Genomic DNA, 23,247 nt, shown 5'->3' on the forward strand with positions numbered 1-23,247 from the left:
ATGGTCAAAGGTCGTAGCCTATCGTTGACTAAAACTATATTTGCAATGTGGTAATGGTATTGCACATATTTTTCATTTATGTTTTATTTCAGTAAACTAAAATACTGTTTTGGTTCTCATCCGCTACCCTCCCGAAAGGAGTTCATTATCCACCCGCATCTCCGCCCTTGAATTTTAGGAATGTCACAATCCACCCATTTTAGCCATTTTTATGCGGGTACCCGACTCATTGCGGGACTCTGCTCTGAGGCGTGTATCATACCTGCTCTATAAATGTCCACCCACTATCTGAAGCAAAGCACCCCACACTCCATATAAGCCGCTGTGCGATTGCAGTAATGTGCATGCTTTTAGAAATGTGTGGGCTTGGTGTTGTGAGGCAGAAGAACAGAGAAACACTTGAGGGCATGATGCTGGTAATTAGAGGTGTCCAAACCCTACATCATGTCTACTTTCGATTAGCTTAACCTTTTATCACGATACCACTTGCTATGCTGATGAGCTTTAAAGTTTTATCTCAACTGTCGTGGTATTTATAAGCCTTGATCCCCCAACTCATCCCACTACTTGTTATTAAGGCTGAGTAAATCAGCTTTGCTTGGATGGAGTGTGCTTACTCACTAACATGTGCAAGTGTGTGTATGAGTGCACAAAAAATATGTGTGCTCAACATACATACAACATAAATATGACTCATGTGTTTGTGTTTGCTCTTTTGTAGAAGAGTCAGATTTTACATCGTTATGTTTGAAGTCAGAGGAGGTCATTGAGATTTTATTTTTGTCTATTTAATTTATGAATAATTTTCTTTAGTTTAGAACGTTTCTGAATCAGAACAAAGGTTAAAGGTTAAAAAATATGCCAGTTGGAATAATTGTCCTAAAATGACACCACACAGTTGTTATTGGATTTAAGTACCACATTACATTCTCTCTTTCTCTGAAGGGATGCTAGTTCAAGCTCAGTGAGGACTAAAATACTTCTAAGGTGCAGCCTAACTACTCACACAGACCTATCCCAGTCCCCAGGGGAAGGGAGAGACCAGGATCCAGTATTGACCCTATTTTGGGCCTCAGTGTAGGGACAGACTAATCCATCTTATCGACCCTTTCCACTGCAGAGGCCTGGCAACAGCCCCAGTACCTGAGCCATCGACAGTACCTGCGATTGTAACATTTACCCCAAAAAATGTTTATGCTTGTCATAGAATCTTCAGCTGGATATTTACATGGCCATTTGGAGTGATTCATTGTGCCAGAGGGATGCAGAGCGGATTCAGAGCTGTATGGATGAGGTCAGTGGCCTGCCTTAGAGTGAAATGCTACATAGATGGTGGGTTGCTGACATTTGCTGCTCACAGATTAAATGATCTGAAAGGATTACAATTTAGCACTGCTGCTCATACGCCTCCATCTTTACCCTGCATTGCTAGAGAATGGAGCTCACGTCAGCAGGTTTCCTTAGGTAGTTACATTATGACCCAGGGAACGTGCTTTGGAATTTAAGATTATTTGCCATGAAGGACACAGAAGTTGTGACTGCTGTTGAGCACCTGATTTTGTTCAATTTACACATTGCTGCCATTACAAAGACGGTCATAATTGCAGAGCATATTTGTTCCAATTGGCTTCCACTTCTATCTAGCATAATATGGAAAGTGGTTTAGCTGTACTAGTGCCATACACACTGTATGGATTTAAATGTGCTTAATATGTGAAGCATGGAAATGCAGCTTAACATCATGGCCCAACAGGCTGTAGTAGGAAATAATCATATATATTTCACTTGTAGCATTAACCCAAGGGCCAACACAGCAGAATATAAGAAGTATATTTAGTAATCCCTAATGTCATGGTTTGATATGTTCACATGGAAGGGAGTGTGGGGGAGCATTTCACAGTGCTATGTGCATAAGTACACTGACAGATGCAGGCACTCAGTTGGGGCAAAATCCCAGCTTAGAGTGATGTGCTCTTTGAAAATGCATTACCCTCTGAAGAAATAAATGGCCAGTATCAGGTGTAACTTAATTATGTGTGTTTCAAAAGGAGCCCAGAGGTGAGACAAACTTAATTCTGAAGGAATTTTATTACCGTCACTTGCAGCTGTCATAGCAAACCAAATCTTCGCTGTCAGACACATTCCTCCATGGCATGAGGCCGGTCTCTGCCTCTTAACAAATCAGGTGCTAATATTGATAACACCTTCAGTCACCTTACAACAAGTAATAGTATTGGTTTAGTGTTGTTTAAAAGATCTGTGCACTGAACAATCCAGCATATCTGTTAAGCTTATTGTCCAGAGGAAAAATATATTTTTAATGTCTTAAAAACACGTTTTGATATGATCATGATGGATTATTGTATGCTAGACTAAAGGGAAAAGAAAAATTATGTCTGCATATTGGTCATATACAAATGAAATGTAACTAGATGTACCGCAGAGCGGTACAAAATATGACCGCCGCCCAGTCCAGCACATTTTTTCCACAAAAATAAATCACGCTGAAAGGCCTATATGATTCTAACTGTCTCACTAAATTGCATTATCCACACTCAATTCTCACTGGTATCTGCTAGACAACAAGTACCAAAACATGATTAGTTCATAGATTTCACATGTAAAATTTATTTTATACAACCCCACCCCCATCTTGCCTGTTCATAATTCTGAGAAACTCTTGAATTGTGTGCATGTGTGCATGCACACGTTTATGTTTATGTGTGTGGGTGTGTGTGTGTGCGCGTATGCGTATGTGTTTGTGCATGTGCATGCATGAGTACATATGTCTTCTGTGTGAGTATGTGTCATACGTATGATTACTGTGAATGTATGTGTGTGCGTGTGTGTCCGTTTATGCACATGTGTGCACATGGAATGGGTTAACATGACCCCTGGAGGCAAACATACGGATTAATTGGTCATCCTAGGCCCTACGGTTCTCAAGATATTCAGAGAAGAATGTGTCTGCCCTACCCTCCTTTCGGGGGGTCCAGTACAGCGGGTGGGCTACAGATCAAAACGAAAACCGATGGTTCCATGCTATCCATGTGGGGTTACATGCCCACCAAGTTTCGTGTACCCCGGTCTTTCAGTGTCCCGGGAATCCTTGTTGGTGTACGGTCACTAAATGTACACAAATGATTTTATTGTAAGGCCCCCCATGAACGAAAGTTCACAAAACTTGGCATGCATTCGGAGGGTGTCATAATGATCCTACACTTTCAATTTCGTGCAGTTTTGACCATGTCAGCCAGAGATATTGTGGTGAAAACACCTACATTTTTGGCTTTTTAACTAGGTGGCTGTCACGGTTGCAGTATGGAGAGCTGGACCGAGGCGCAGGGCAAGTCGAGAACGAGGCACACTTGAACTTGAAACCAGGAATCTTTAATGCTAATGCACACTACAACCACGAAACAACATCAATGACCGACAGGGGACTGAGGGAGACAGAGGGTTGAAATACACAGGGGTTAAACAAGGCTAACAAGGCACAAGTGGACAAGAAACAAGAGACAGGTGAACACAGGGCTGGAAATCATAATTAAACTAGCAGACTAATGAGGAACAGGTGAGGGGCGGAGACACAGGGAACTAAGACATGGCAAGACAAACAAAGGAGCACATGGCTGACAGGAACTAAAACACAGGGACAGGAAGTAAACACAGGAGCACATGGCACAGGAGGTAAACAAAGGAGGGACAGGGAACACAGGATCGTTACAGTGGCGCTATACATGAAATAAGTGGTAATGGGATGGGTTGACATGCCCCCTTAAGACCAACATACAAAAAAAGGTGGACCTCCTAGGCCCTACGGTTCTCGAGATATACACAGAAAACTGTCTCCGGCCACCTACAGGCCAGTTGGTGTATAGTAACATAAATTAATTTATTGTGTGGCCCCCCATGAACGGAATTCAATGAATTTCAGAGGGTGTCATAATGATCCTACACTTCCAATTTCGTGCAGTTTTGACTATGTTAGGTCACAGATACCTGCGATTACAACACCTCATTTTTACTTTTTTGTGTTTAACTAGGTGGCACTATACATGAAATGAGTGGTTATGGAATGGGTTGACATGGCCCCTTGAGATCAACATACAAAAAAAAATGGTCCTCCTAAACCTTACGGTTCTCGAGATATTCACAGAAAACTGTGTCTGCCCAACCCTCCTTTCGGGGGGTGCAGTCCAGCGGGGGGGGAAAACGATGGTTCCATGCTATCCATATGGGGTTACATGCCCACCAAGTTTCGTCTACCCCGGTCTTTCTGTGTCCCGGGAATCCTTGATGGAAATTTGGACATGCGAAAAAGAAAAACCTATATGACCGCCGCTTCGCTGCGCGGCGTCATAATAATGATAATATTGATAATGTATTCAGGATTTATAAATGAATCCACACCATCTAATTATTTATTTATTAAGCACTAGGGCTATTCACACTCAAACAGTATTTGAGTAAGTTTTTCTTACTGTTGTATTCCATAAATTCTGTTGAATATCGCATGGTATAACATTTTGTTGTTATTAGTAGTTTTCCTTAAGAGAGTCTAGTTTGTGCTAATTGTGGGCACTGTTGCGTGGATGGACCAGAGCCAACTGAAACTCTAGCATTGCCAGTTGAAGTGTATTGGGAAAGGATCATTCCAGCATTTTGTTGTCCTCTGTGTGTAAACACATGGTCCAAAACTAACCGAACAAGAACTGCACATCGTTGGTGAAATACGCCTGGTCCTGGAGTTTTTTTCTAGAAGAGGATTGAGATACTAGAATCCAGCCATTAATCCTGTTGCTCTGTGTAGACATTCTTTGTGCTTTAACGAGCTGACCTATGCACATAGGAACCGTGAATGAAGAGCCTTTAACTGCCACAGACCAAATATTGGCTACCCTCAGAAGAGACAGGGGAGAAGAGGGCGTTATTTGGGCAGCACTCCACTGATTTCCATTGTGGTACCATCTGTTGTTTATTACAGATTCTTGCTTCTAGCCTTTTCTGTTATTACCAATGTGCAGGGCAGCCTAATGTAGGCTGTAGCTTTTGACTTTACATTTACATGTCTTGCATTTATTCATTTAGCTGACACCTCTATCCAAAGTCACCTACAGATGAGGACTGGCATTAAAGCTACAGTGCAAAAAGAGACTTTAGATGTTTTTACTAGATTAAAATGAGTTTAATATTTTCATAGCTGATATGTTTATATGAAACTACAGATCACACAGAAATCACGACTGCTGAGGTGTCGGATTGGAGGAGACATAGATCTTCCACCACTCCAGTAATTTTGTATAATGGGTATAGTAGTGTAGCCTAGTGACATAATAGCCATGTGTTTCCCGTTCTTTGGTAATTCTTTTGAGTTGTAGCCTTGCTAACACTAGACCTATGTTCAATTGAGAATTGGTCCGGACTAGCCTGGCCACACCTACCTAGATCTCCTCTCAGGGAGATACTGGTCTGGAACACGATAGTTCACTAATGTTTCCCCAGGTCGGCAGACTACCTGCCCAGTCACCGACAAGAGGGGATGACTCTATAGAAGCGAAACCGAGAGATGCTGTGGTAAACGGCAGTAGCAATGCCTGCAAACATCAAAAATTGCACTCGGTAGAATGTGTACATTTATTTACAGCAAGGAGGCCTACATACATGTAGGCCTACATACATTTTTTCTTGACTGCCAATGCTGTTTTTCTGTCAGTTTGTAAAGCTGTGAATGAGTTTGGATAGTATTACTATGAAGCTAGATTAGTGGATATCATCTTGAAATCATCTTGTTAATGTTAATACTGTAGACGTAAATGTACCTGTACCTCTTCTTTGTTTAAAACATTTAAAATGCTCTGTACCAGGGCCCCCACCTCACACCACAGAGGAGAGAGCATCAACCCAGAGGAGCTCACCAGCCCAACAGTCTCTACCAGTGATGTTTGGCTTGATGGAGGAGTTGAAAGGCAGGAGGTAGGTACTGGCATGGGGTCCCTGTAGGAAAGCAGCATTAATAATCCGGAACACAGAACCCTTTAGTTGCTCAGTTCCCTATCTGCAAACAGAATTCCCCTGTGGGGAGGTTGCTTGAGAATTTTTTTTTTGTTTTTTTTTGTTTTGACAGCTAGTGTAACTTTCTAAGGACTTGGGTAGAACTCTTCCATTGTTTATTCATTAAGTGACATACAGTAGTATATTGTTGTGCCTGTTTAGGATGACAGGTGTGAGCATCTTGCACATGAAAGGAACCAGCCTTGAATTAGTCACTCATACTTGTCTTGGTGTTTCTCTTTTTACTCACTTCATCAGAAGTTACTGTATGCTACATATCTACTGGATGAGGCGGAGGAAGTTTCCAAAGCATTGATATGGAGTTCTGATCTTTTATTACAGTATCTGGTTGACTTGGTAGGCCTACTTTACCTGTACATTACCCTACCTGTGTTGTACAGAAATATTTGGACACCTACCACCTGCCAATTATCATTATTGTGGTATAAGCAAAGGATAACGGCAAACTATGTGTCCCTGATATGTCTGATAAAAACACATATTTCTAGTGATGTATTTATATTTATAGTGATGACAAGAAGACATCTGAAAATGAATCAGGTTGACAGAACTCGGGTTGAATCCAGGCTACCTGGTTTTAGATCATGCCACAGCTCAGGGATATGGGGTTACACTGATGGACCACAGCAATGTTTTACCAGTGAATCACTGGCACACAATGACTGTCAAGTAATGTCAAAGCAATGGAGAGACTATTATTGCCACCCCCCATGTTTAGAGTTATTCTCAATGGAACTGTAAGCAACTTTAATGTCTGAATTCAGCTCAGGGTCTCTACATACAGCCGTGGAAGAATAACAGTGCTTTATGCTTCCCTTATTAGCTCAAGCAATGCTGCAGACACTTGGTCTGCTGCCTCCCCTCTAACAAACAACAGACAGCCATCTGCTGAATACCTTTCCCTCCTTATCACATTCATTTCATTTTTAGCAGATTATCATCTTATTCCTTGTGTAGCAAAGCAAACCTTCTCCAGGGAGAATCTTTTTATCTTGGGCTTGGCACATCAAACTGTTGCATCCTTTTAAAAGGGAATGGGACTATGTGCTTAAGTCTATATTTACAGGAAGTTGACTCACAATGGCTAAAGTTCATGTGGTTTGTGTTGTCAGGCGCCGAGCGTTGGATGTTGGTGAACCCCAGTAGCCCCTTTGGTAACCAGCTGTGTGTGTGTGTGCGCGTGTGTGCTGTGTGTGTGTGTGTGTGTGTGTGTGTGTGTGTGTGTGTGTGTGTGTGTGTGTGTGTGTGTGTGTGTGTGTGTGTGTGTGTGTGTGTGAAAAGAAACGGTGAGGGAGAGAGTAACACCCAGGGTGCTTGTGAATTGAATTTTCCTGCCTTGGCATCTCTCCTGCACATGGTTGCCTCAGTTGAACTCTGTGTTGGCTGTGTTTGGTTTTGTAGAGGATTATGATGACTATAAAATAACTATATATTTTTATATCAAAATATCAATTATTATTAAATTGCTACACCCTGGCAATAAAACTGAAAATTCAGTGAGAACTCAGAAGAACTCAGAAGACATGACAGTTGTAAGAGTTGTGAGAGTGCTGGTATTTTTCAGCATCTGCCTTTGTTTTATTACAGGTATTCCTGGAAAAACAGGTGGCCATATTGCAATTAGTGCTAAAGTTTCCGTTATCATTAGTTAAGAATCAAACATGACCACTTACACATCTGTAAATTGCATACATATCTCAGAAATAATTGGCATTAGTTTCACCAACTATTGCAGACTCTTGTTTTTGAAGTGACTTCAAAAAGTTGTTTTTTAATTTGGAAATGTGAGACCCTATTGTCCTTTGAAACCCTATTCATTCCCTCTCTAATTCCTTTATAACTTCCTTTATTATACCAGTTATCGGGGTATACACACTGGAGATACAATGAACTGACATCATCTTATCTCGAGAATCAGCCTGTATCAAATGTTGAGACTGAATAAGTGCTTTTATGAATGTAAGCCTTTACTGATAATTCAAATGCAAAGATTGCATTCATTTGTTCTCTGAGCACACAGCCTTTCCCTGGAACTCTTCTGTGATGTATTTTATGTTCAAAATCTGCCAGTCCGCTGCATCTCTCAAAGATGGCTGCTGGAAGATAGCAATGTTCTCTTTTCAGTGCACATTTCCTTCCCTCTGTGAGTCTTTGTGGTGCAGGTGTGCTGATGTAAATGATAGATTAATTACATTCCATTGGCTTCGAGCACTGACTGCATTTAATAGGCTCCTAGTATAAGCAGCCCCTTCCTCCAGCTTGCTGTTTCCCTTCCACACTGGGGCCAATGGAGTGCTCGCAAAGGCAAGGCACTGCCGCAAGTTGTGATTTTTTTTCCTTTCCTGTGAATTCACTGCATTTGCCTTATTCTGTCAAGTACATTCTTGAGGGCACTTATGTGTAGTGGCATCCTGTATTCTGCAAACCATCTGGGTGAACAAGAAGAGCGTTTAGGATCCTGAGGGGACTGCTGGGGCTGCTTGCTTGGTTTTGAATGTACTTCTGCCCTGTGCTCAGATCTGTGCTTGTAGCGCAGGGTCCAATCAGCACACTCCCACATACCTCTCTGGTGGATTCCTGCAGGGGAAATGGAGCACAAACACTGGAGTTCTCGCATAGAGTGCCGGAACAGCTAAGAACTGGACTTCGTTCATCTCCCCAGGTGTTTATTATTTATATATTTATTTGGCTCCACTAAACTATTGATGCCTCACACTGTTGCCTCATTTTGGAGTGTCTTTCACAGTGAGTGAAACTGAACAAAAGGTTTATAAGGAGCTAATTCTTACTTCATGCCTAATTTGGCATGCCTAATTTTGGAAAGGGTAGAGAACTCCAAAAAAGGTGTTCTTGATGTACCACTTGTTTTATTTCAACAGTTCTATGAAGCATTAAGGCACTTTATTTGTGAGACAGACTTGTGATACTTTTTCTGCGCATGTTTATAAATGTATTTCTAAAAGGTTGACTCTTAAGGCTACAGGGGAAAAAGCTCATCTTCAGTGACAACATACTACAGATGGTTTCCTTGACATCAAACTCTTCTGTGCACTTTCTAGAGAAGACTGTATTGTAGAATTGCTATGGCTACAAAAAGGTTGCATCAGTCTGTTTTGGGATATGACTTTATGGGTCATGGTCTCAGAGACCTGTTACAGGCTTATCTGTCTTTAAGCACCGGACTCTGCTGCACACTAGCAGGAAGAGAGAAGGGGATTTTATCTGCATTGCACCAGTCCAAAAGACATTGGTAGAGTTTTATACTCAAAACATTCAAGAAGCAGTCACCATCTGTGCAGCAGTCCAGCTCTGGCACTATTTGAATAAACTAGTAATGTATAATATCTATGCCATGCATAACAATCATAAATTATATTTGATTGTCACATGGGTAATGCAAAATGTAGCAGAGTAGTAGAGCACTGAATCCTGACTTGAACACCTTCGTTATGTTTCAGAGATCAGTTGTAATTGAACCATATCACCACCCCCAACCCCACCTGTGAGGTTTTTCTTAATGCCAAATAGAGACCCAGCATAAAACACAGGACATCTCAGATGTCCACCACAGGAGGCCTCATATTTTGTTCCCTGATAGTTGACCTTTCATTCTACTGGCGTCTGTAATTTCCTTAAATGTCAGAGAGAGTGATCCGGCCTGGTATCGGTCCTCATATTGGGTGAAGAAGAAAATAGGCTGTACACACAGTGTGACAATACATGTGGTCGACTTCTGGTCTTTTTTAAATGCCACATCCTGCCATTAGGATTTTTACATTTCATTTCTTTAATTTATCACCCATGTCAATGAGATAAGCCTTTCCTGAAATGGCCAAGCTACTGTAAGCACAGGATTTTTGGTAATCTCACTCACTGATTTTGAGCTTAACATCCATATGCTTGATACTACTGCTTCTTAAGACCCACACTTGTGGAGGTATTTACACTGGCACATAAACAGAGCATGCTTGTGATCCTAACTGTTTACAGTCAGCTGTTGGTAAAGCCTGGGGTACTCAGACATGTAGCTCTACTGCCAGAGCGACCATATGTAGGTCACTGAAGCGGTACGAATGTGCAGGGCTAGCTGTATGCTCAGGGCTCCACTGTGATCAGACCAGATGCCCAGGTGGTTGTAGTTCTGGTCGAGTTGGCCCACAGACTCACCAACAGAAAGTAGGAGGATCTCTCCAGTCAGCAGGAGATCCCTCACATTTTCAGTTTCCTTTGACACCACAGAAATCAGAGCATATGCCAATATGGAGCCTTGGCTTCCACTCCAGTGACTGTTGGACCTGGACCAGGTCAAACATTATTCATCCCTGAAATGACTATCCAGTTTCTATCCAAAATGATAGCACCCCTATGTTGTTGAATGTTGTTCTGTGCATAAGCTGGATCTTTCCAATAGACATTTGCACACCATACCCCACGTAAAATGACAGCCTGGGTGTGGATAGCCTTGTGGTAGATATCTGTTGGCTGTTTTTCTCTCCTGTGCAGTGTGGCTTAATAGAAAGACAGGGAGGGGAGTGAGTCTGAGCCCGGGGTTAGTGTGGTCCCCAGTGTCGGCCTCAGAGAGGGAGCATTATGCATGCATGAGCTCCTGTGCCTGATAAACGATTGGCCGTGTTTACGCTCCAGCCCTACAGGAGCATTCACTATGGCATGTCCCCACACTCACCATTAGGGGGCGAGCTCCAGCCACACAATGCTGGACACTTAATCTTTCTGTGTGTTTGTGTCTCATTCTCCGCCATCCTGGTTTCTTCTGTCTCAGTCTCTCTATTTCTCTCCTCTCCCCTATCAGCCTGCAATCACTCTTCTCTTTGCCCCTTTGAATTTTTGTCTTTTTGGCTCGCCAAGTTCTATTTCTTCCACTCCTCCCCCGGATTTGTGCCTTCCTCCTGATTCTGTGGAAGACAATTAGTGAGAATTGTGAGATTGCATGACATTTGTGCCATTTCCTTAGCATAAAACGAGGACACAAATATACTGTACCAAAAAAGCAAACACTTTCAGCAGAGGAGCCAAATTAGAACTCAATAACAAGCTGTAAGGGTTTACTCTATAATACTACTATAAAGTACTCTACACACACACACACACACACACACACACGCATATCTGTCAATGTGTTTATAAAATAATTGTTGAAGTTGGATGACTGGCAAGCTACAGTAACTGGATGTATAGTAATGTATGTGATTCCAGAGATAGTCATAATTAGATGGAAGTGAGAGGAAGGAGCAGTTAGAGGGGAGGGGAGATGAGAGGGAGGTAGAGAGGGAGGGAGAGAGGGAGGTAGAGAGGGAGGGAGAGAGGGAGGGAGAGAGGGAGGTAGAGAGGGAGGGAGAGTGGTCCAGTTATCGCTGGAGGTCATGTTTGGCTGATGTGGCAGGGGAGAGAGAGTGAGACATGGCTGCTGCATGCCGTCCCCAGGCAGATGGGGGTCCGAGCCTCTGACCACTCACATTGACGCCGGCCACTGATGTGGCTCTACTGCTCTCTCCCACCCCACGTCACATGCGCTTAACCCGCCAGCAGCCGCTCCCACTAAGCACATTACGCTCCGTCTGAGACAAGTGGGAGGTTGCTGCCACCGCTGCTGCTCTCGGCCACTTGCTCCACACTCCACACACACACTGAGGCTCAGGCAGGCTCCTAAAAGAGGGCTGGAGGGTCTCTTTCAGACCTAGACATCATCTGCACTGCTGCACAGCTTGTGACTGGACCTTCTGAGGAGGGGTTGATGAAAAGAATCCCACTGCCTACAGGACAACCACCTCGACATCAGCACCACATCTACATCACACTGAGCGACAGAGAGAGGGATAGGAAGAGAGAGAGAGAGAAGATACAAGGGAGAGCGAGAGATAGGGTGTGTGTGTGTGTGAGAGAGAGAGAGAGAGAAGATATAAGGGAGAGCGAGAGAAAGGGTGTGTGTGTGTGTGAGAGAGAGAGAGAGAGAGAAGATACAAGGGAGAGCGAGAGATGGGGTGTGTGTGTGTGTGAGAGAGAGAGGGAAAGAGTGAAGATATAAGGGAGTGCGAGAGATAGGGGGTGTGTGTGTGAGAGAGAGAAAAAGAGAGACGCGCACACACACACGCACAGACGAGGGGAAGTGAGGAGTGTGAAAAGAAAGAGGAGGCAGAGCAGAGAGAGGAGGAGACACTGCTGCTTCCGCCGCCACTGCTGCTGCCGCTGCTGCTTACACACACACACGCACCATGGAGAGCAGACTTGAACCCACGGTTGCCAGTATCCCCTGACTGCATCTGCAAGAAGGCAATGGAACGCGCTGGGAGAGGAGCAGGCGAGCGACTGACAGGGTCCGTCGCTCCTGTGTCCAGTCGTTAGCAGGCTGCTGCTTGCTGTGCTGTGCCGTGCCATCGCGGTCTCCGCTAGTCTATAAGGAGGGAATTCTTCAGTCGTCTCCTCCGGAAGGCACAGCCCTCTGTTAATATTTGATACATTGCTTCCATGCAGCAGGAAAGGAAACAGGCGGAATAGCACGGGGGGGGTTGTGTTGGAGCTGATACAGGTAGGTTTTGCTCTGCTTCCCAGTGTCTGCTGTGTGTGTGTGTGTGTGTGTGTGTGTGTGTGTGTGTGTGTGTGTGTGTGTGTGTGTGTGTGTGTGTGTGTGAATGAAACTGGTGCTCCTTGTTGCTTCGTTTCTCTCACCGGGCTTTACAAAGGTTTATGCGTAGTGTCTGCACTGTGCAGATTGTGTCAGAAATACAGTAGGGGGTTAAATAGCATGGCATGGATGGACACATATGCATGTCATTTTCACTGGATATAGCTATGATGTGCTACACTTTGTAATTGAAAAGATTGGAACATCAAGTAGAATTTCATTGCAATAATACACAATAATTTGTGAAACCTGACCTTAAGCATGCATTGCTGTATGTTTGGCATTGGGCAGATTCACATGTATGACTCTCGTTATTATGGAGATTAACCCATTTCAGCTTGGATGTAGAGGAAAAGCTTGATGCGATCGTTGTACTAGATTATTGTCATGGGGAGACCTCTGTGATTCTCTAAGCTCCAGAGTCTCAGTAATCCATCACTTCTCTCTACGAGACCTCGCAATCTGCATGTGCCTGCAAGCATGCACTGCTCACTGATGCGGAATGTGCACATATTAGTGTCCGTTAAATGAGCGCGGACTGAGACAGCCTTTTAGCCGTTTTGATGCACCGTGATGCCGGCATTTAAAACAAATAGGCAAAAACGAGCCTTTGCATGCAGTAGGAAGTATGGGGGTCCTCCTCTTGAGTGGTGTTTGTGTGCAAACAGAAAATCCTCGTGTTTTAAACACAGACTCCTTTCACTGGGGGATCTCGGGAGCTACGGCATGAGCCGAGTTGTGATAGTGGTAGTGTGTGGGTGGGGCTCCTTTCAGTCATCGACTATCTTAAATATGCATCAGTGAGAGCTGAAGTTGTCACAGTTCCTCCCTGTAATGCACAGGTCAAGCCCTCTGGTGTCTGCCCCATATTGATATCTCTGTCAGTAATACTGGCCCATCCACCAACGTACTCAATGTCAGAATGAAGCACCCATTGGAGATGGAAATGGGGGAAAATATCATGTGGTTAAGAATGAAAATGTGAGCAAATTATTCGATTGCAACACAAATTAAGTGTTTGATGTGCACTTATATTCAACACCAAGGGTTTGCAAATCTTGACATTTCAGTTACACACAAGAATGGCACAGCCTATTCTGTTAGTGTATTCTGTACCAAAGCCAATGGATCTCCAGTTCCTGTTTTATGATAGTATGTGGCTTATGTTTGTGGTTATACAGGTAGGTATATAGGTATACTATGCTTGTAGACTGGTTATGTAGAAATAGATTGGGTCAGAAAATATGCAAGCACTCACTGTGCAGTGTATTATCAATTATTTATGCTATTCCATGTTCTCAATTTTCTATTTCTCAATTTTCAGACAATTAGCCAATTCTAAAGTACATTGATTATTTGATCATGTAAATGTTGGCCCTGGCCCTGTAAATGTTGAATGAGAAACGATTTATACTATAAATAATACACAGTCCCACTGAACAAACAGACTTGCTCTTGCTCTGCAATACTGTAGCTACAGCTGAGAAGCTAAAGGTTAATGGTGATATTGTATTTTCCAGTACATTTGAGGTGAACATTTTGCTCAGTTGTTATTATGCAAACTGTGCAGCTGTATGCATCGGGCACTGGACACAGAATTCTGAATTCTGGAATTAATGTGGCTCAGCTGCCAATTGCTGCATTATCTTCTGAGATGGATTGCAAAGGAACTTCAGAAACAATATCGATCAGAGTGTTTTATGAACTAAAACACACTTGCGTTATTCAAGGCATAACGTCCAGTAAAGTTTTCTGTGGAAAGATTAAATATAGCTCCATTGTTCTTGTGCTCAAATATAGCTACATGTCTGTGTGGATATTATGACATTAAATTCAATCAGTATGCTTTGTGCTTACATTGTATCTAGACAGGAAAACTGGTATTGTCACATGGTCTTTTAAAATGCAGCACATTAGTTGGCTGCTTCTCTCTTGTTCCATACTGGAAGTAATCTGTGGTTGTTGTGATACACAGATAAACTCTCATGGTTAACCACTGAGCCTTAGAGTGTCTGTTGTGAATCTGCCTTATAGTGGCCTGCAAAAACACATGCTAACACAGCATCATGAGCATCGATGCAATTAAAGTAATTGCCTTGTTGTTATGGACTTCAGAAATCTATAGCCAATAAGAGCGCATAGGGGAGTCCACCTCGTGTTTTTATATGAGACATGAAATTAGCCTTGGTCTCACTCACCACATAACTCATCAAATAAATTCAGGGAACCTAGGACCACCATTTTGTTTTCACACTAATCAACATGTGCTGATTAGGCCATGACTTGAATACATTAGCTGTCTTATATTAACACTGAATGTCAAATATGAAATGTAATTTAAAGGTTTATGACATTGTGCACACTACAAACATTAATATTCCATGCATACTAAAATATTTTAATTGCTTTCACTTTGTAGATCATTTTGGATGGGCAAGAGGACGCAGTTGGATTTACAAGATATCTGCACGCCACAAGGACACACAATATTTTAGCTTGGCATGACTGCATCTAAGGACGACTCTTATCAAGAACCCTCTTCGTCCCTCAGGGCTGGCTTTCAGAACTCATAAGTGTTTTATGTGCTAGTTGTTGGCCACAATTGGATTTTAAAACTGTTGTGCTTCGCTGCATCTGGAGGAAAAAAGCTAAAACATTGCCCTCCATGGTTTCTGCCCATCTCAAAAAGCTATCATCTTACATTATAAAGATTTATAAAGGAATGTTTACAAAGAAATTGGCGAATACCACAAAGAAGAAAGAGAGCAGTGAAACTAAAAAAGAACCCAAATTGACCCCTGATTTGCATGCTCGGAATCCAACATTGTCCACAGCTTTAAAAACCACAGTGAAAAAAATATCTAAATGCTCATCTGCACGCAACATTTCTCTTGAAGACGACGACGGACAAAACGACTGCTCTTCTCTTTCTCCAACCTTTAGTTACCGTGTAGCCATCGCTAACGGACTACAAAAAAACGCTCTCTTGAACAATAATGAAAGTGTCTTTCATGAAGTCTTGTCCATTGATAGTAGTTACTCTGACTCTCTGAGTGAAGCCAAACTTGTCCATAGATTCGATGAACAAAAAGCTTATACCATGCCTGTGAGAAGGAATAGGAAGAGTTTAATCAGTCTGGCTCCTTCGGACGGGAGTTCAGAGGGTGAGAGGGTTGAACGCACCAGCTTGCATACACTTCGGTTAGGTGCACTGCGGAAGCTAAGAAAATGGAAGAAGAGTCAGGAGTGTGTTTCTTCCGACTCCGAGGTGAGCAACTGGAGGAAGACCCTGGGCATTAGGAGCAAGTCATTGGACCGCGCTGGCCGTCAGCACAAGACCCCAACTTTGGAGCCCGGGTCCAGCTCCACCGGCTGCATTAGTCAAACCCAGGATGTGATGGAGATGATCTTTAAGGAGCTCCAGGGGATCAGCCAAATCGAGACAGAACTCTCTGAGCTACGTGGCCACGTCAATGCGCTCAAGAACTCCATTGATGAGATCTCTAGTAGTGTGGAGGTGGTGCAGAGTGAAATCGAGCAGCTCCGCTCAGGCTTTGTGCAGTCGAGGCGAGAGACACGCGACATACATGATTACATCAAGCAGATTAGCCATCAGACCAACAAATCTACACTGAGATTTCTAAATGTGCCTGAGGACAAGTTTGAGAAAACAGAGGATCTCATTTATCAAATTCTGAGGGAGAAAATGGGTTTTGCTGAAGCACACAAGACACTAAAAATTGAACTGGCCCATCGATTAGGGCAACAAAGAGAATGCTCGAATGCGAAACCGCGTCCCATTATAGTTATTTTTTCATCCCCACAAGACAGGGATCTAGTTTTAAAAAAGAGCTATAAACTTAAAGGAACAGGTATATCAATCTCCACTGATGGCTTTGGTCAGGAAGTAAAAGAGAAGAAAGAGAAAGGGATTAGCTCCTCCCAAACATATGAGAGTATGGATATGAAAATTGCTGCCAAGGAGAAAGCAATGACGACTGAAAGTGATGACTGGGACTCAATGGAAAGTGATAAGGAGCTAGATGAACTTAGCAAAAATAAATATGCAATGGTCACCAAGCCAGTCCATAAAAGTAAGTCAGACAAAAAAAAGTCTCATGACCGCTCTGATGATGGAGCATATGTCAGCTCAGTACATTATGCCGATGATAGCTATGATGACCCTGATAAACAGAGCAAGCCTTATTATACGGACATAACCCCTGGATGGCTCTCTCAAAGTGACTACTCAACACCTAAACTCAGCCGCTCTGAGTCTGACTGCTCCAAACTATGCCAGTCTTACTCAGAGGACTTCTCTGAGAGCCAGTACCTCAGCAGAACCAATGGATGTTCTCTTCTCTCTTCTTCAGATCAGGAGCTATGGCAACGGAAACAGGAGGACATGGCCTCAGCTTGGTATGCGAGTCCTCCCAGTCAGACCTTGAGTCAGGAAAACCCACCCTATGTGGAGCCAAATGAAGTGGAGACAACTGAGACCATTGACAGTGGTGTAAGCAATGGACTGGTCTGCATATCAGGAGACCGCAGTCACTATAGTGGCTCACAGCTTTCCCTGCAAGGTGATCTCTCTCCATGGAAGGACTGGCATCACTTAGAACAAGGTGCTGACTCTGGCCTTGATGCTTCCACTGAGCAAAACATAATTTCTGAGGTCAGTAGCCCCTTTGACCCATCAGCCAATCCTGGCTTCCCAGAGAATATCACTAAATGTCTGGAGGTGGATTTGCAGTTTGAGGGTGAAAATTACCTGACACTCGATAGCACCCCATCCACTGAACCTATGTTAGATAGTGAAATTGCAATTGAAAGTGAACTCATAACTGAAAGTGAGCCTATGATGCAGAGCATGCCAGTGATAGAACACAAACCAGTGAAGGAAAGCATGGTTGTTAGAGAGATCAAACCAGTGAAGGAAAGCAAGCCTGTTAGAGAGATTAAGCCAGTGAAAGAAAGTAAGGCAACAAAAGAGAGCAAGCCAATCAAGGAAATCAAACCTGTAACAGAGAGCAAGTCAGTCAAGGAAATCAAACCTGTAACAGAGACCAAGTCAGTCAAGGAAATCAAACCTGTTACAGAGAGCAAGTCAGTCAAGGAAGTCAAACCTGTTACAGAGAGCAAACCAATCAAAGAAATCAAACCTGTTACAGAGAGCAAACCAGTTGTTGAAACCAAGCCTGTTGTAAAAAATGAACCAGTTGTGGAAAGCAAACCCGTGGTAGAAAGCAAACCTGTGGTAGAAAGTAAACAAGTCACTCAACCACAACCTCCCCCAAGCCAACACTTTAAAGAAGTTAATGTCAATCACTTTCCACAAAGTCAGAACAAAACAGCTACAATGTACCGCAGTCAAAGTGAAATCAGGACAGAACAAATAGAAGAGGTGCCTAAATCCTGGAGCAGTAGGCTCAGCATAGATCTCACCGACAAAAGCTTCAGCTTTGGATTTGGCAACACCCTACAGAGAGCCAAATCGGCATTAGAAGTTGTTTGGAATAAAGGCTCTCAGAGCACCAGTGCCCCCACAGAGGAACCAGCTAGCTCCTCATTTATGGGCCGATTCAGGACCCAGTCCCAATCCACACCCAATGACTCAAGCACCACCATTGACTCTGATGTGTACGCCGATTCATTTTATTACAAGGCAGAGGATGAAGAGCAGGCGACTGAGCAACCCGTTGACAATGAAACACATTATGTTGAAGTGATGGAGCAGGTGCTTGCCAACCTAGAGAACAGAACCAATGCCAGTGAACCTGAGGAGGAACCTGAGTACCAAGAGGAATACCAAGAGCCAGAGGCCTCTCAGGACTACGAGGCGGACCAAGAGGGTGGAAATATTGTTCTGGAGTATGACTGCAGCCTTGATGACCAGTACGATGAGGAATATGTTGAGGACTATGATGACAACCCAATGACAGAGGACACACAAGAATATGAGGCCATGGTTGATTATATTGATGTGACTGAGGACGCAGATGACAACGAGGAGACTGAAGACATTGATGAAATTGAAGAAGTTGAGGAAATCGAGGATATTGAGGTTATAGAGGAAACCATAGAGATTACCAAGGAAGAAGTGGTCAAAGAAGGTGTGGAGCAAGAGGATGAAAACAAAAACATACCTGAAACTACACCTGTTCCACCTCCAGCTGAAGCACCACCGAAGAAGCGAATTCGTCCAACCTTCAAAGAGGCTGCGCTGAGAGCATACAGGAAACAAATGGCAGAGCTGGAGCAACAGATTCTTGCAGGAGGTATTGTGTTTTAAATTACATTCTTTTTTATAAGCTCGGTATTTGTGAAATACTTTACAGTTCCACCAAAGATATGTTCTTCAGTTATAAAATAAATAATATATTACTTCAACTTATTCAAGGTAACAAAGATAGTTGTATGACAAAGCGGTCTACTAGCAGACTCTATCAAATAGACCCTGGGCTGTGTGAACTTGATTATTGATCTCAGTGATGAAGACACATTTAATACATTAGTTGTTATTCTATTTTTCCACATTTTATTGTGTAGGCTGGTGTTCAAATCTGACATCAGTGAGTTTTTTCACAATGTATATTAAGTAGACCTATTAGGAAAGCATGAGTTTTTCTTTGGACTTGTATTAAAAATTGAATAGATATGAGAGGGTTTGACACCCATGTTCCCTTTGCTGCCATCAGTTCTTTAAAAGTGAAATGGTTATGCTGTCTCAATGTATTACCGTCAAGCATCAGTGACACATGGCTTTCAAACAAGAAGCTATTTCCTCCAATTAATTTTACAAATGAGCTTTGTAATCACTTCTATATAGCCAGTATAAAGAACATCTCACTAGATTGCATTTTAATCTATAATTGAAAAATGGTGTTTTAAAACCACATTTATAGTACAAAGAAATGATGTATCTATAATACACCATAAAGAAAAATATGTTATAGTCACAATGCTAAGTTTATCCTTATCCCTAGCGAATATCTAATGATAAAGCAAATTGTAAATCAGTCTGGAATGAGTGCTGGGTGTTAAAAACAAAACAGAAAAATGCTATTTGTGCATCTTTGCTGAATGGCTGTGAGTGTGCTTAGTGCAGAGGTCTTTCTATTACAGTCACAAGGAGCCCAGGGAATATCTTCAGCCTTATTCAAAGTGAACAGGCTTTTGACCTAGATTTGACAACTTCAGACACAATATTCTGTAGTGTTCACCAGTGGTTTGCTGGGAATTGCTGTTGCTTTGTGGGCAGAGCCATTCATTTCTAATTGATCCACTTCACTGATACTTTCCTGGTTTAAAAACTGTCTATCAGTCATGTTTAAAGTGGGTGTCACGTGTACTGTAATGTAGTGGTCACTATGTATGAGGTAGAAACCCTGTATGAGTCCAGTAGGTCGGTGGGTGAGATACAGTCTCCACTTGCTCTGGGAGAGCTACAGTTTCACATACTGTATCTAGATTCTGATCTTTTAAGTGATCACATCCATATAGCTAAAGTATATTCAGTTCTGTTTATTTTAATGTCTTTGGCACTACAGGAGCACATGGCTCCAAGTGCTGTCCCAGCTGGCTTGTTGTTGTCTTGGTGTCAGTCTGTAAGAAAGAGGGAACAGTGTTGCTGTTTAAACCCATTCTGTGCCTAGCATGATTCAACGTATTGGTATCAACAGCAATTGGCTTCAGTATTTTTAAAAAAGGATTATTTTCTTCTCACTAGATTCTCTCCCTTTCATTTTAGTTTTGTAGAATATGATATCAAGCACTAACTGCAACCCAACAACTAGATAAAACTTTGAACTGACATACAAGCGAAGCAATATCCATAACAAACTCTTATTAAAGTGTTATTAAAATTAATACCACAGTGCCTGCCTCTGTATTATCTTAAGACTGGGCTACATTTTATTCAGGCTTTTACTTTCTAATTATTTTCATCTCAAGAACAGAAAACAGATGGACAAATGTGATGTTTCCCTGCATCCAGTGCTTTTTGCTCTTCTGTACTTAAAAAATCAAATGTTTTTAAAGCACACATGTTAAAAGCTTTTCATAGGGGCCTTAGCGTAGTTGTTCCTCCTGCCAGACCAATCTTCACTTAACTCCAGCAGCTACTGTATTGAGATGCTGATTTGGACTCCCAAGGGCATTGTCTAACCAGGTCAGCGTTGCTTAGAATATTTATTTCCGTCTTGTACACGTGGCCACTGTGTGTTCAGGGGAGGGGCTAAGTGTGCAGGCCACTCGTCCTTCTCTGCGCCGCCCTGTTTCTTTCCCTTTCTGCCAGTGTGTTTTGAAGGCTATCCATTTGTAAACTCACTGTGCTGCTTTGTTTTATTTTTGGTTGGTGGGTTTCAACTGCAGGCAATCACTATTCAAATGGGAATGATTTCAGTTGACCGCCTTTGAAAGCAGGAATAGCGATTTCAGGCATTTCCGCATGGGTTAGTCTTTTGCTCTGTGTAGTCAATTAGAAGCAGCAGCAATACTCTGTGAGTATTGGGTATACTGTATGACTGAAAAAGCTTTTGATTGGTTTGGTACGATCTAAGCTGTGGATCTCAGTATGTTGTTTCAAATAGGTTGCAGACGTTTTAGTGCTATCAGGCAGTCTTTCCTATTAAGCCCAAGCTACCCTGAGCCCATTTTTCATGAGATGTTTTATACTGTATATCACATCTCACACAAAGGCGAACTGTATGATGAATAGAACAATAAAACACTTATGAACATCAGTTATGGAGTATCTTCATCTTACAGTATGTTATTGAAGTATTATGATTATCATTACACACACACGAAAAACAGCTTCAGATATATAGGTTGGCTCCTCATGTTTATCTAAAAAAAAAAATCAGCTAAACAAGGCCATTCATTCATGAATGAGGCATTAGTGCCAGGAGTATGAAGTGAGCACTGAATTTGTGGTTATTTTATTTTGTTGCTTTTGGAGTTCTTCCAGAGAGATTATGGGCAAGTGAGGTTAATTTGTGAACAATTTTACATTGTCCAATGTAATTCAGTAATCATACAGACAGTCTGTCATTAAATTGGCTTTCTTTTAAATGGAATGTCCTACTGCTAGTTTACCTAGTCAGATTATACTGTAGTAGTATAAGATAACAGTTTCCTATGGAACACAGAGTGACTGCTGTGTTTTCTGTGCATTTCCCCTCTACACTTTTACAAATTCAAGCCAGTTTGCTGTGTGTGTTGTAAGGAATCATCAGACTAAGTCAGCCAGGCACACTAAATGAGGTGGCTCCTGAGCACCACCCAACCGAAGCGCTGTAATAGATTTTTATTAAGCAGCTCAACATTAGCAAAGATCTGATCAGAGCCACAATGCAGCAGCAGCAGTAGCAGTATCACAAATCAGCAGCAGGAGGGATCTTGCCATTCAATGTGTCGTGCCACTGACTCATATTCACTTCCACACTGTCTGGACCAGCATTTGTTTGGTTGCGCCACCATTTCTGAGTATTGTTTCATCATTGTTGGGCATGTTAGAGACGCCTGGCCCTTCAGAAGTGTCATGAAGGGTTAACTCTGTTATTGCTAAGCTACTGAAATCAGAAAATAGTTTTTCTTGCCTCTGGGGGATAATGCTCATTAAAACGTCTAATGCTCACATCACCTCACCTCATCATGCCAAAGAGATGCTATGGCTATGACCACTCATCCTCCAAGTCTGTTGGCCCTATTGTGTGTCTTACTCTTCCTCTTTCTCTTTTCAGATAGCAGTGCTTTGGACTCACAGGTTTAAGTCTATGCTATAGCTTCCCATTCATGTCCCTGCCTTATCCTTTGTACCATTGCTTAGAACTGTGTGGGGACTCTCCACATTGATTACAAGTGATTAGAAGGTCCTTGACACCCCCATCCTTTTACATGAGTGATTGTGGAATGTGGAATAAAACCTGTACCTTCCCTTGTTTATGTGATTTGTATTGTTGTTGTGCATGCATTGAGATGTAAATGTGAGATGTACACAACCTCTAACTGGTTTGTTACATCCGTCCCCATTTTCTCCATCAGATTGCATTTTAATTTGTTGTTTAATTTATTTGACCAACCAGTGTTACGTTTGATTTGTGCATGTTTTGCAAAAATTATGTAGAATGTCTATATTTTCAATGAACACATGGTAACAAGAGTGTTTGTGTGTATTCCAAAGGGTCATGGAAATGCTCTGGATGCTTTGGGTTCAGGAGGGTAAGTCAAACACACCTGAGATCACTTCATGCCTCATAAAAATGATTTCCCTGCACATATGACTTGTTAATGATCTGAACTCCTACAGGACTCTGTGATTGATGTGGTATGATGTATGGTAGCTGTATGGTGAATGGATTGTGTGTGTTTGACTGTCCACTGAGAAATTTCAGTTTATAACATTGCAAGAGTTCCCTGTGAACTGTGCAGGAAGAATGGCAGTGATAAATAGAGGCCAAGGGCCCAGTGCAGTGATGTCACCCAGTGAGTATCATAGGAATGGGAGCTGTCACTGTCACGGTAGGGTG

The 23,247-nt window shown here is 42.4% G+C and overlaps 1 protein-coding gene across 5 annotated transcripts in view; it reads left to right on the forward strand.

The window, feature by feature from the left end:
* The window catches only part of LOC121681686 (protein unc-13 homolog C-like), a 121,605-nt gene that overhangs the window by 16,734 nt on the left and 81,624 nt on the right, over positions 1–23,247 (forward strand). For 3 of the 5 annotated variants that reach the window (XR_006022244.1, XM_042061561.1, XM_042061563.1), the window contains exons 1-4: positions 12,103–12,619; positions 15,135–18,993; positions 22,462–22,484; positions 22,902–22,939. Coding sequence is in view for 3 of the 5 variants with exons in the window: in XM_042061561.1 (XP_041917495.1) it covers positions 15,381–18,993; positions 22,462–22,484; positions 22,902–22,939 (3,674 nt within the window). In the remaining 2 variants the exon portion in view is untranslated. Of the gene's footprint in view, positions 1–5,867; positions 5,977–12,102; positions 12,620–15,134; positions 18,994–22,461; positions 22,485–22,901; positions 22,940–23,247 lie in introns of those variants that run through there. The other 2 variants (XM_042061562.1, XM_042061564.1) reach the window with 2 other exon arrangements.

Source organism: Alosa sapidissima, chromosome 14 (assembly GCF_018492685.1).
Source record: "Alosa sapidissima isolate fAloSap1 chromosome 14, fAloSap1.pri, whole genome shotgun sequence".
Classification (NCBI taxonomy): Eukaryota; Metazoa; Chordata; class Actinopteri; order Clupeiformes; family Clupeidae; genus Alosa; species Alosa sapidissima.